The 14,992-nt window shown below is 43.5% G+C and overlaps 1 protein-coding gene and 1 pseudogene across 1 annotated transcript in view; both read right to left on the reverse strand.

Annotated features, from left to right (window-relative positions):
* Window positions 1–10,750, reverse strand: part of LOC149273529 (protein numb homolog) — a gene marked incomplete at its 3' end in the record, with an annotated part of 35,517 nt that extends 24,767 nt beyond the window's left edge. The window contains exons 1-2 of the mRNA XM_089506194.1: window positions 10,625–10,750; window positions 8,463–8,537 (exon numbers count right to left, since the gene is read on the reverse strand). Of these exons, the coding sequence (XP_089362320.1) occupies window positions 8,463–8,537; window positions 10,625–10,750 (201 nt within the window). The remainder of the gene's footprint in view (window positions 1–8,462; window positions 8,538–10,624) is intronic.
* LOC149273530 (small nucleolar RNA SNORA35) lies at window positions 1,240–1,364 on the reverse strand (annotated as a pseudogene).
* Window positions 10,751–14,992: the final 4,242 nt, after the last annotated feature.

Raw genomic sequence — 14,992 nt, forward strand, 5'->3', positions numbered from 1 at the left:
ACCAGAGCAGTCTCCCGGGAGTCTTGCGGGGCCGACGGGGGACATCTACGCAATACGCATATACAACTTCCGCTGCCGGCACTCAGCGGATGTGCCGGCACCGGAAGTTGTATATGCGTATTGCGTAGATGTCCCCCGTCGGCCCCGCAAGACTCCCGGGAGACTGCTCTGGTAAGTGGGGGGGGGGCAGAGTGGCAGCATCTATTGCTAGTGGTACGCGTATTGCGTAGATGTCCCCCGCCGGCCCCGCAAGACACCCTCGTGCAGACGTTCACCGACTGCGCCGATGCGCGTAAACAACCTTCGCTGCCGGCACGTCTGCACGATGTGCTTTAACAATCTCCCTTGCCGGGACTCCCCCAGTGGGAATTCCCAGCAAGGGAGATTGTTAACCCCTTCGTGACAAAGGCCGATTCTATTTTTTGTACCCTTCGTGACAATGGCTGTTTTATAGTTTCTGCGGTGTTTCTGTTTAGCTGTAATTTTCTCTTAACCCATTTACTGAACCCACACAAGTTATATATTGTTTTTTTCAGGACAAGAAGGGCTTTCTTCACCATAATTTTTTCCATATGATGTAATTTCCTATAATAAAAATAATAAAATATGACGAAAAATTAAAAAAAAAAAAACACATTTTCTCACTTTTATTTGAAAAATCTTTTATTCTTCATAAAAAACTGCTGAAAAAACCCGCTAAATAGATTCTACTATTTGTCCCGAGTTTAAAAATACCCAATGTTTTTATGTTTTTTTGCTTTCTTCTACACGTTATGGGGCAATAAGTACAAGTAGCGTTTTGCTAATTCAAAACCATTTTTCTCTGAATCTGGTAATTTTGTCTCCATGTGGTATTTGGGGCATCTTTGAAGCCAGCAAATTAAATTTACCCCACCAAACCATATATTTTTGAAAACTAGACACCCCAGGGTATTTTAGATGCTGATAGTTTAACCCTTTCCATGCACTAATCCTACCACCAACCCTTGTCAAAGTTTGTGATAGTAATTGTTTTTGCTGTTTTTTAAACATACTTTGTACTTCAGGTGTAAAATTACAGCTCCTGGTATATGTCACTGTCCCACAACACCCCGATATGTGTTCAGCAACATCTCCTGAGTACCTTGATACCCCACATGCATGGGTTTGTCAGATTGTTTGGGGGCAAAAGGGCCACATTTGGAACATGAGCAATTCAGTTTTTCAACTAGGAAGTTTTACATCTGGGTAAAGAAAAATGCTTGTACCCAACTATCAGTAGGGACAGGTTACAAGAAAGCCTATCTCCAAGAAGGGATTTGATCTAGCACCTTAAGCGGTCCCTCATGCCACGGAATTGACACAGGGTTCACTTGACAGTGCAAATAAAAACACTTTAAAAATGGTGGAGCAAATAAAAGCTAAAAAACAGTAAATGTAACAAAAAATGTAAAAAAAAAAATACAAAAATGGAGCAGGAACAAAAAAAAAATAAAAAAAAAAATGGGAAACTGTGTGATACAACTTGAAGCAGTCACCGACACAGAGTGCAGGTTTTCCAGGGCAATCTGGACAGTAAAATGTGGTGTCCTTTCTTTGCCCCCTGCTGTAGCATACCCTGCATCTCTTTTGGGGATTCTGCTTCTTTGCTGTAGGGGGGATTTTAAAAATAAAATGGGTAGCCCCAATCCTGCTGGTTCCCATCACCACTTGGGGACCAGGTGCATCACGGTACAAGATACTTGAAATTACCTGGAGCTGAAACTGCAAAAAAGACAGTTTCAGCCCAGTGTCTGCTTTTTTGTGCAACAAAAAAGCGTTATAGGTTGCAATTTGCATTAGGTAAATTGCAACCTTCTTGTACCAGGCCTTTGTCTTCCTATAATGAGGTAGGGCTGTAGGAGTTGATCTGACAGATCAACTCCACCCATGTTCTTATTATAGGCCCTGATGCACACTGGCTTTCTAGTGACCCCAGCTCTGCCACGGACAGAAACCTCCACGGTTCTCTCATCGTGGATGGTGCTCAGCATGCACACCTCTTTTCTGTCCCTGAACTTCAATGCCAAAAGCTCCTCTTGACGTAGAGCTGAGGTCTCCCCCTTTCCTAGCCGTGTTCGTGCCAGGTGTTGTGGGAAACCCAAGCGGTTCTTTTTTTATAGTACCGCAAGCTACTGTATCGAAACAATACAGCAGCTTTAACAAAGGGACGCTTGTATAGAAGTTATCTACATACAAGTGGTAGCCTTTGTTCATAAGGGGGAATATTAGGTCCCAAACAATCTTGGCACTGGTGCCCAGATGTTCTGGGCAACCTGGAGGGTCAAGGTAGCTATCCTTACCCTCGTATACCCGGAAGGCATGAGTATACCCTGTCTCGCTCTCGCAGAGCTTATACACCTTCACTCCATACCTAGAGCGCTTGGAAGGAATATACTGCTTGAATCCCAGCCTTCCTTTATATTTCATCAGGGATTCATCCACGCAGATATTCTTTCCAGGTGTATAAACCTCTGGAAACCTGGCAGCGAGATGGCTAATCAGGGGGCGGATTTTGTAGAGCCTATCAAACTGGGGGTGCTTCTTAGGGGGGCACAGGCTGTTGTCATTAAAATGCATGAAATGAAGAATCATTTCATACCTTTGCCTAGTTACAGTCTGGGCATAAATGGGGGTACTAAGGATGGGGCTGGTGCTGCAGTAGGAGCGGATGGAGGGCTTTTTTATAATGCCCATTAACATTGTGAGTGCCCAGAATTTAAGAAATTCTGGCACATCAATGGGAGTCCATGGCTGTTTTGCCCAAAAAGAATTAGGGCTAGCAGCACGGTGCTGCTGGGCATAAAGGTTAGTTTGTGTGACAATGTCTCCCAAGACATCATCTCCCAAAAAAACCTGCACAAATTGCAGTGGAGTGAATCCTGTAACATCAATATTGATGCCAGGAATTCCAGAAAAAGGAGGAATAGCTGGCTTGTACCTATTAGGCGCTACCCATGCCTCTGGTGCACTGCCACGACTACGTGTGGCAGGCCTCCTAACAGCCACAGATACATCACTAGATGTATCTGTGAACTGACCGTCAAAATCTGACGCTGTATCAGTGGCCTCAGAATCTGTGGCCAAAACGGCATACGCCTCCTCAGCCGTATACCTGCGCTGCATGGTTACAATTGCAGCAAAAATAGTGGGGAAGGAAAGGGTTAATGGCTCTAATAAAAATAAAAAAATTAAAAAAAAAACCTAAAAAAAAAAAAAGCAAAAAAGCAAAAAAAAAAAGTAAAAAAAAAAAAAGAACCCCAAAAACAATTGCCACTATGCAAGATCACTGTTTATGCAGTGATCAATGGCAATGAAGGGGTTAATATTGAATGGGTGGCTCTTATAAGAGCCTTTGGATCAATATATATATACTGAAGCAAGTGAAGGAGGGAGGCAGATCCAATACTGGTCAAAGGCAATGTTTAGAAAACATTGCCTTTGATTTATCAAATCATGATCACTCTTATGAGTGATCTGACCACTAGGGGTGTTATTCACTGGATGTCCATGACATCCAGCAACACCCCCCCCGATGATGACAGCAGGCTCCGCCCCCCGGCTTGATGGGCGCCGCCATCTTGAAACACCGCGTGTGTTTCGAAGACGCCGGTACCGGGAAGGTAAGTAAGCATTTAGGAAGCGATCGCGAGTCGCTTCCTTTGCTAAACAGGTGTTGCAAAGATGCCTCGCTACTGAGGCATCTTAGCAACACTAGCTAAGCAAAGGAAGCGACTCACGATCGCTTCCTAAACCCGTTTTTCGGCGGCGGGCGCCGCCATGTTTGAAAGACGTGCAGTCTTTCAAACATCCTTTTTTTTCGCCCCTAGGAGCGATCGTGGGGGGGGGGCAGAATGTTTTTTTGGTGTTGCTCAATGCCTCAATGTCGAGGCATAGAGCAATACCGTTTGAGTGGAAAAAAAAAAAAAAAAAAAAAAAAAAAAAAAAAAAAAAAAAAAAAAAAAAAAAAATCGATCACGGATCGATTTTTTCACCCGTTTTAACAAATGACTGTCCTGGCACGTCATTTGTCGTTAACGACATGTTTTTCCGTGACGTGCCCGGACCGGCAATTGTCATCAAGGGGTTAAAGCACATCGTGCAGACGTGCCGGCAGCGGAGGCTGTTTACGCGCATCGCTGCTGCCGGTGAACGTCTGCACGATGCGCTTAGACAACCTCCAGTGCCGGCACTCCCCCCGTGGAAAGTGCCGGCAGAGGAGGCTGTCTCAGCATATCAGAGAGTAGGATGCAGGTCCCCTGCACCGCTGCGGGGGATCTGTATCCTAACCCTGCTGCCTGCCCGGCGCCCGGAACTGCATGTCCCGGGTGTCGGGCGCTAGACCCCAAATATAGGCCGCACCCCCACTTTAAAGACTTAAGGGGGGGGGGGGAAGTGCGGCCTATATTCGAGCCAATACGGTATTTTAATAGAGATTAAATAGGCAGGCTGCAGTAGATCTCAGTAGGGCTGCAACTAACGATTATTTTAATAATTGATTAGTTGGCCGATTATTTTTTCGATTAATCGATTAATCGGATAAAAAAAATATTTTTTTTTCAATTTAAAATAATGTAATAAAAAACGTACAATTTACACTTTCATCTCTTTATCACAATGGCCTCTCTATTCACCTTCTTATTTTACTGACATAATAATAAAAGCTACAAGAACCCAAACACTGTTTCTCAAACTAGGTTTTAATACAAAGTTATTAGTAAATATCAATTCATATGTTAACTATTTTTCATATTTAATAAAAACTATGAGAAAAAAGCCTTGTTTACATTTTTTTTATTTACCAAACTGCCCCCGGTTATGCACATCTGACCCCCAGCTTGCCACTCTGCCCCCATATATGCCTTATACCTCTTATATGCCAGTGAAATGCAACTGAGCCCCCTGATATACCTTTCACCCCCAGATATGTTTTATGCCCCCCTGATATGCCTAATATCGATATGCCTTATACCCCCTATATGCCACTGAGCCCCCTGATATACCTTTTACCCCCAGATATGTTTTATGCCCCCTGATATGCCTAATATCGATATGCCTTATACCCCCTATATGCCCTGAAATTCATAATACCCCCCATACACCACTATAACTCACCCATACACCACTCTGGCTCCTCCCCCTCCCATACACCACCCTGGCTCCTCCCCTCCCATACACCACTCTGGCTCCTCCCCCCTCCCATACACCACTCTGGCTCCTCCTCCTCCCATACACCACTCTGCTTCCTCCCCCTCCCATACTCCACTCTGGCTCCTCCCCCTCCCATACACCACTCTGCTTCCTCCCCCTCCCATACTCCACTCTGGCTCCTCCCCCCTCCCATACACCACTCTGCCTCCTCCCCCTCCCATACATCCCTTTGGCTCCTCCCCCTCCCATACTCCACTTTGCCTCCCCCCCCCATACTCCACTCTTCCTCCTCCCCCCTCCCATACTCCACTCTGGCTCCACCCCCTCCCATACACCACTCTGCCTCCTCCCCCCTCCCATACTGCACTCTGCCTCCTCCCCCCTCCCATACTCCACTCTGCCTCCTCCCCCTCCCATACATCCCTTTGGCTCCTCCCCCTCCCATACTCCACTTTGCCTCCTCCCCCCCCATACTCCACTCTTCCTCCTCCCCCTCCCATACATCCCTTTGGCTCCTCCCCCTCCCATACTCCACTTTGCCTCCTCCCCCCCCCATACTCCACTCTTCCTCCTCCCCCCTCCCATACTCCACTCTGGCTCCACCCCCTCCCATACACCACTCTGCCTCCTCCCCCCTCCCATACTGCACTCTGCCTCCTCCCCCTCCCATACTCCACTCTGCCTCCTCCCCCCTCCCATACTCCACTCTGCCTCCTCCCCCCTCCCATACTCCACTCTGCCTCCTCCCCCCTCCCATACTCCACTCTGCCTCCTGTCAGCAACGGAGGTTCACAAGACACCAGGGAGCCGGGTAGAGAGGCAGAGTGCCGTATGGGAGGGGGAGAAGCCAGAGTGGTGTATGGGAGGGTGGCTCCCATAGACCCCTCTGACTCCTCCCCCCTCCCATACACCACTCTGCCTCTCTACCCGGCTCCGTTACTGACAGGAACTTTCACTGCAGCAGCTTCATAGAAGCCTCAGCGTAAGTGAAGGTGAGTAACGGAGGCTGTCTGTGCGATGCAGACCCCCACCGGCTGACAGAGGATGATCCTCTGTCAGCCGGTGGGGGTCTAAACGATGCGCACAGACAGCCTCCGTTACTGCCCTTCACTTACGCTGAGGCTTCTATGAAGTTAGTAATGGAGCCGGGTAGAGAGGCAGAGTGATGTATGGGAAGGAGTCAGAAGGGTGTATGTGAGGGGGAGAGAGACGGAAGTGAGAGACCGGCCGACAGTGAGGGGAATCCAGGTCCCCTGCAGCGTTGCAGGGGATCTGGATTCTAGTGTTATAATCCGATCTCTGTTTGAGGTTGGATTATAATTTTTATAATCGATAAAAATCGATTCGATTAATCGATTATGAAAATCGTTGACAACGATTTTCATTATAGATTATTATCGATTTTATCGATTAGTTGTTTCGGCCCTAGATCTCAGTATCTTGGAGGGCTCTTTTTGGTACCTAGAGGGCATGGCACGTGGATAGCTGCAGTTGTGAAGAGTTTAGCAATGACAGCAGTAAAACACACCTCGCACGCAGGGAATATAACGTGGGCATGTCATGAATCACTGGGAGAGAGCTAACTAATGAGAAAGGACAAGCCTTCTGCTGCCAAGATCAGCGACTCCATTTATCAAATGCTTCCGGAAGTCAGCCCTGCAGCTAGCAGAAGCTAAAGACATCCCCACAAAACCCTAATTCCAGGGAGACGGGTTGTTAAATTTTTCACCAAGGCCAGTATAGGTTAAACTAGGTTACACCTCCAGAAGATCCAGGTAGAGTTAAAAGAAAAAAGTACATGCAAGGCAGATTTTCTTAAACAAAAATAACTAGTGGTTAATTGTTTAAAATGTGTTTGTTTAATACAAGTTAAGTCTTTAATTAACCTGCTAAAACAAGAAAATATATCAAAATGTCAGACACATAACAGACAGCATCAAATATCACACAGTGGCAATAAACAGGGAGAATTGCAAATGATTGCATGAGATTTTACAATGACAATCATTCAGAACATATACTTATTCTTAAATCTTTTAATTTTAGAAAATGTTAATGTGGCGATGACATGTTTATGTATTTTAAAATAAGCCAAGTCGAATATCTGCTGCAGACCAATATTACATTTGCCCACAGTATATATTATTTAGTAAATTTTACTGCAAAAAGTGCATATGCACACAAGATCGCTACAGCAAAAAAAATTAGATTCAAATACTAGACAGACTGTCTGGATTAGGTGCAACAATGCAGTCAGGTTATCAAAATGGAAGGAAACAAAAACCAGAAACTAGGAGGCAGGATACAGCCCAAGTCTGCCATGATGTAATTTAACATTGGGTTATAAACGTGTAAGTGATGACTGTCTATATTATACATCACACAATTGTATGAGGTACACGCATAACTTCTATGGTTTGTCAGACCAGGAACTATAGGAAATGTTAACATTGGGTTTTTTTCTTTTCTAAGGTTCCTGGCAAAAAAAAAAAAAAGTTGATAGTACCAGAGTGGTAGTGATCTTAAAGACTATGCCTGCTCAGGTTTTCTTTTTATCGGTATGATAAAAAGAAAACCTGAGCAGGCATAGTCTTTAAGGAGGGAAAGCAAAACATTCCAATATTCCATTTTTTTTTTTTTTTTTTTATTTTTTTTTAAGGATTAGCTTGCTATAGTAGGAAGCCTTACCAAATACTGACTTACATTCACAGGCAAAAAAAGGTGTTTGTTGCTTTGCATATACTCATACCTGGGTCAACTGCCCGATCCTCCGGGTCGCAGGCTCTGCTCCCTGCCCATTTCCCTTTTAATGGGGGCGTTTCCTGTGATGTCAGCAGGAGTCGCCCACCGGCATCAGCCCTGGCTGCGTCCTGCAAGGGCAGACTCCGGGTAGACAGAGCGCAAATCTACCCAGAATTCCTTGCACTATAAGTACCACAAATCTTTAGGCTTGCCTGGTGGATGTCAGTGTTTGGCAATGCTTTCTTATATTTAAAAATATTTCCAAAGGGAGTTTTTTTTTTTTGCCAAAAAGGAATAATGTAAATTTTCCATTCTGGTGCTCTCTTCTTTTCATTAAGTGTTCTAAAAGCAAGTGTGAGCTTTGCAGTAAATTTTTTTAATAAATGTGTAAATTACATTAGCACACATTAGAAACATAAGAATAACACGACATGCAGGATTTAGCATTTTAAAGAAAAATTGGCATAATATGACGAAGATTTCGTTTCTTCACTATTTCACATTAGAAAACATTTGCACAGTAGGCTTAGTTGAAAATATTTAATACATACAGATTTTAATCTCTTCACTGCTTCTTCACAGATGTGCATTCCACGTGATTCATCCACTTCCACGTGACCAAGATACTGCGGGGGGAAATAAAAACAACGTGACTGAAGGATGAGTTCATAAGACTGTACATGTTGTACTGTCCTACTGTACAGAACCACTTCATATTCTAGAAATTGAAAAAGCAGGGGCTTTGCATGGCAATCATACCAAGAGTAGGTTCCCTCGGAAAACCAAGTGGCCATATAGCATATTTTGGATATATTTTGTTTAATTCCAAGTTAAGGGAATACGGGACCCACATAAAAGTAATATTTGGTTTTGTCCTTGCACGATGACCGAGTTTCAATTTTGTAAGGAGTGCCGGCGTTCTTCTGTGACTTTATTCTGCAGGTGTATATGAGGAGTTCCACATTTAACGCATTTAGCCTTCATTGATTTACTCTTGAATCAATTATGGACAGAGCTTGCATATTGTTTATTCTATATTACAATAGGCACCGTCATTTGCCATATAACTGTATGTAGCTAAACAAAGATTATTTTTTTTATTATTTTTTTTTTTTTTTTTTTTTTTTTTTAAAACTGCCTCCAAGAAAAGTGGAACAACCGTTATGGAAGCCAAGATTGAACAGATGTGGCACTATTAAGGTTATAGTAGTAACATATCATTTGCTAATATGTGCCTGTGAAGGACAGATTGCATTTAATTTTTAAAGCTCTTGCAAATCCCATAGCTGTACTACAATAGGGAAGAATACAAAATTAACAATTACATTAAATCACAAATATGATGAGCACATAAAATATACTTGTACAGGAGAGCAAAAAGGCCCTACACTACTGCCAGCTTACAATGGAGGGGACTGAGACAGAATATACTTAATATATATATATATATATATATACACACACACCACTGTTCAAATGTTTATGGTCACTTAGAAATTTCCTGTGGATGAAAAGCAATCTTTGTCCATTAAAATAATGGATCAGAAATACAGCACAGACATTGTTAATGTTGTAAATGACTATTCTAGCTGGAATGGGATGGTGGCATCAGGAGCCATAGCGGAATGGAATGGTGGCATCAGGAGCCATAGCGGAGGCGAGTGTTACGGTCAGGTAGACGAGGGATCCAACAATGCAGGTAAGCACAGCTAAAGAAAGTCCAGAACACAGTCCGAGGTCTAGGGCAACAGCAGGCAGCAAGGTCAAAAACAATCCGAGGTCAGGGCAGGTAGATCAGGTGCAAAACGGTAAACAGGACCGGGTTCGTAGGCAGGCAGAGAAGAATCGTGGTCGTTTAAACAGGCAAGAGGTCGGTACACAAGGCAGAGATCAAATAGAACGAGAAATATAGCACACCCAACGCTAGAGAACGTTTAGAACGGGCAAAGACAAGGCAAACAAACGAGGTTTAAATAGAAAAGGAACCACTCACGTCATCAGCCGCGCCGTAGAGCGTGTCGCGCCCTAAATTGTTTTCAGGTGCGTTGGCTGGAACCACCACCAGATGGCGCACTTCCGCCGTTTTCCCGGCGTGTGCGCGTGGCGACGCACCTGGATCGTGAGCGGGTGCGCGCGCCCGATGAAGCAGGACCGCAAGCCTCCCGAGTGACCGCGGCAGTACTGGAGGTGGAGCCGCCGACGTCGGGGGACCCAGCGTGAGCGGCCAAGGTAAGTGCAGCAGCGGTGCGCGTTACCCGTCGGCAACCCGCGTGCGGGATGGAGGTGGGGTTGCCGGCGCCCGGCGAGCCGGCATTAGCAGCCGGAGAGGGAGCCGCGGCGGCGCGCATAACAGCGAGAGGGGCCTTCCGATCTGTGGATATTGCTCTAGGGTCTTATGTGGCATCATGGATGATTTTATGACTTGCTTAAATCAGGGCTGCATGCATATTCATGTCTTTAAAACACTAACTTTTTCACACCTGAAGATTGCATGTTTGTTTACCTAGAACATGAAAGAATAAAGAAAGCCCCAGAAGTCGGTGTTATCCCTGACTCCTAGTATATATTAATACAACACAAAATTAAATGTAAAAATTAGAGGGAAATTTTTTTCGTTTCATCCTCATCATTAAAACCAACTCACACGTGTTTCTTGCTGCCCCTCCATCTGCGTCAGTTAATAAATTAGTTACAATAAAAGTACAATCACTACCTTAACCTGAAAACTGCATTTCCCATTCCTGACCGATTCTTCATCTGTTTGCCACTGGTGGGGCCGGCTTGCCTCTGGGACATAGATATCTTTCTTCCTTCGAAAACTCTGACGTAGTTTATTCATTGTTGGTCTTCACAACCTGCAAATATATATATATAATTTCAACTGCAATTACTAATGAGGCTCTACACTACTTTCAACTAACCATAGTTACTCATTTTTAACTATTAGACTAAGACTTAAAGTAAAGCATTGGAGTTTTGGGGTAGCGCCATTCAGCATGCATGTAAGGCATCCGGTATGGCTAATAAAGATTTAAACTGAATCCACCTTGACCTGCTTAGTGCTAGCATTCTATAAATAAAATAACCGCCAAATTTACAGATCCTTTTAATGTTCAATTAACTCCAGAGTTAATCTATTAGTCACTGATTATTGAATTGTACGTGCAGTATTATAATAATAAGTATCAATTATTTAATTGTATTTGTTCTAGTTTTCAGCTATGCAAGACCATCTGATATGCTTTGTAGTCCTGGTTTACTGTACGAGATGACACTGTATCCAGCAGAGACGAGGAGCTACTGTACGAGATGAACACCAAATACACAGTCATGCTAACACCAACTCCTAATACATACATGCATGCATGCATGGTAACCCTATAAACTAACCCACACACTCCAACACCATACATACACATACTAACCATATACCAACACACTCAAATGCCATTTGCCAACGTCAACACGCACTCTAATCCCATAAAATTAGACATACTCTCAAAGATCTCTCACAAATGAATCCTCCCGTCTACCTCACACAGAGCCCTGTCCTCACTGCACCACTACCATGGGGTCACACAACAGGTTACATGACCCCGTTGAGGCATCTTGGTCATCCACCAGCAGCTCCTGCCTTAGCGCATCTATCAGATGAGTAATATTTTTATCATCTTTTATTTATATAGCACCAACAGTTTACTCAGCGCTTAATACAATACATATATTCAAGGGGTATCACAAGACGAGTATTGACAGACTAAGATAAACCGATATATTGGGTGGAGAGGGCCCTGCTCGCAACCTTACAATCTTGAGGGAATGGGGTGACAAACATAAGGCACAGAGAAAGGGTGAGAGGTAGTTTGGTGGTTGTATCAAAGATCTAAAATAAAAGTTATTACACCTCTATACAAAACATTCATTAGGTCTCATTTAGAACATGCAGACCAACTTTGGGTCCCATTTTTATGTGATTATATTGGAAAAAGCAGAGCTTTGGGGGATTTTAGCCACAAGGAGCACTTTCCAAAAACTGAATTACTTGCTCTAGAAGAAAAGGGCATCCAACCAAGTGACCTTATCACTGTGTACAAAAACCATTTGTGGGTCAAATGAGCATTTGCTGCGAAAATCTTCACCCCAGGACAGAGCTGATATAACATAATACTCTGTTAAGATAAGAAGAGCAAGTGTTCTTTTTTGTTTTTTTTAAAAAAATAAATAAATAAAAAAGAAAAAGGAGTTCTTCAGCAAAAAAAGCTGTAAAGCTCTGACATGCATGCGGTTAATTAATGGGGGGAAAAACCCTAACTTCATTCCAGTTTTGGGCAGGTAAGTTCTAGATAAACAGCATTTAAGGGGAATACTCCTTGAGTACTTAAAGATACATTCTTCTATAGTAGATATGTAAGGGACATTAAACTGTCCCTTAAAGCATCCCCATGAATACCCCTTCTTAAGCAATCTGGTTTATTCTTAAAGCCTTCACAGTTCACAGTACATATAGTAACCACATGCATTTCAGAGCTTTACAGCTTTTTTGCTGAATAACACCTTTTTCTTTAAAAAAAAAAAAAAAAAAAAAAAAAAAGAACCCTTGCTCTTCTTATCTTAACAGAGTATTATGTTATATCAGCTCTGTCTTGGGGTGAAGATTTTCACAGCAAATGCTCATTTGACCCACAAATTGTATTCAAATTAGAATACAATTACAAAATATCTTGGAAAACTAACGTGGAATCCATTTTTTTCTACCTACAAATGCCAGGCAACATTTGAGGACTATAATGCATATAATTAAAAAGTTGCACGAAGAAGCTCTTCTATGGACAAGCAGATAAAAGACTCTATACAATAGTTTCACAATTTTGGTATCCATCAGCGATATACATTATAATTTGAATGTTTTGAATTGTTATAAAATTGTGTTATAAAACAGTAAGTCATTAATCGAGCTGCAATACTTGTTATATAGTAGGCATTGTGACCTTGGGTTGCTTTAAAAACACAAACAGCGCAAATTTTTGGTTTTGTGATCATTAACTGGGTCGGTTATCTGCACCAATGGTTCTTTCATCCAATTACCATATCTAAACACAAAGCCTACAATCCCTCACACCCAGTGTTGTAAACATGTACGCCTCAAGTGCCTAAGGCGGATAAATTACTGTGCTACAACCAGTGGCGACTCTATAAACAATATATAGGGGGGCACACAAGATACCACAGTCAAACTGGGGGGGCATTCATAATTTCCAAAAGTAATGTGCTATGGAATTATACTTTTGTTATTGGGCTAAAATAATACTTGATCATTCAACATGGGAAGCCTGAAGCCACAATTGAGTGCGACTAATCCTTGAAATAAATATTATAACACAATAAATAACTTTTCAACTAAATGATTTCAGGGCCTTGAACGTTTTGTCCCCTGAAGTCACTACAACTTTAGGAGGGCATTTTATCTCTGGATAAATATAAATTAAATAATTCCTACTGTAAGTTAAGTGCCAGGAAACAGATGACCAAAAACACACACCAACACAGGCTCTGTCACACCGACACCCAGACACACACACCAGGACAGGCTCTGCCACACAGATACCCACACACATCAGGACAGGCTCTGCCACACCCACAAATAAACAGAATCAGACATACAAATCCTGTATTTGCAGGTATACAATAGTATATGAAACGTAGCATTGCAGGTATAGATCAAATAAATACATGGAAACAGCATTGCAGATATCAACTGAATAAGACATACAAACACTATTTGCAGGTATACATAAATAATGTATGGAAATATATAGATATGGATCTACAGAATAAACGCAAAAACCCAGCTTTGCAGGTATAGATCAATTGGAATTCCCATAAAAACACGTCATTAAAAGGTATATTTAAAAACCCCCTAAATTGCAGGCATAGATCACAGGTTGCACACCCCAAAGCCAGCCCTGGCGTCCACACTGCCCACACAGCAATCACACTCCTATCACACCCAGGCAACCAGTAAATGCTGGTACCAAGGCATGACGGGACTGTGCTTGCTGTGATTGCTGTTGCTGTTAGCAATCACACTCCTATCATGCCAGGTCAGCCAGTACATGCTGGTAGACCCCATACTGCTGGCAGCATCAATACACAAGGGGGGCAGCTAGCTAGGTTTCAGCATGTACTGGCTGACTTGGCATAATAGGAGTGTGATGGCTAACAGCAATCAAAGTCCCATCATGCCTAGGTTCCAGCACTTACACATCCAACCAGTAAATGCTGGAACCTAGGCTGTTAGCAATCACACTCCTATCATGCCAAGTCAGCCAGTACATGCTGGTACAGGGTGGCAGACCCCATACTGCTGGCAGCATTAATACACAAGGGGGGCAGCTAGCTAGGTTTCAGCATGTACTGGCTGACTTAGCAATCACACTCCTATCATGCCAACAGCAATCACAGTCCCATCATGCCTAGGTTCCAGCACTTACACATCCATGCTATCACACACACACTCATTCATTCATATACTCATTCATTCACAGATTCATTCCCTCAATCACGCATACTCATTCAAACACCCTCCCCACCCCCTTACCTGCACTGCAGCTCCTCAATGCCGCTCACAGACTTCAGCAGGGGGCGCGGCCTCCCTCTGCGTTCTCTGGTAAAGCACAGAGGAAGCAGGACTGGAGCAGAGTCATGTGATGTCACGTGAACTCTGCTAGGTTCTGCTTCCTCTATGCAGTACAGAAGACCCTCCCACAGGTAAGTAGCAGGGCTCGAGGTGCGGCCCGCGTAAGATCTGTTGCCCTGGCTGCCGATCTTACGCGGGCCGCACCCTCTCTCTCCTCGCATTAAAAAAATAATAATAATAATAATTGCGACTTTATTCCAAATTCGGCAGGGGGGCAGCAGGGGGGGCAAGGATTAACCTAGGGGGGGCAATTGCCGCCCCTTGCCCCCCTGTAGCGACGCCACTGGCTACAACACATATGATGACAATACCACTCATGTCCTTCATAAACATAGAAAGGCATCAAAATAAAACGTAATGGGTAAATTTTCCACACTGCTTGCT

This window comes from Sceloporus occidentalis, unplaced genomic scaffold, assembly GCF_023333645.1.
Source record: "Sceloporus occidentalis isolate IW3139 unplaced genomic scaffold, rSceOcc1.0.p SCAF_369, whole genome shotgun sequence".
NCBI lineage: Eukaryota > Metazoa > Chordata > Lepidosauria > Squamata > Phrynosomatidae > Sceloporus > Sceloporus occidentalis.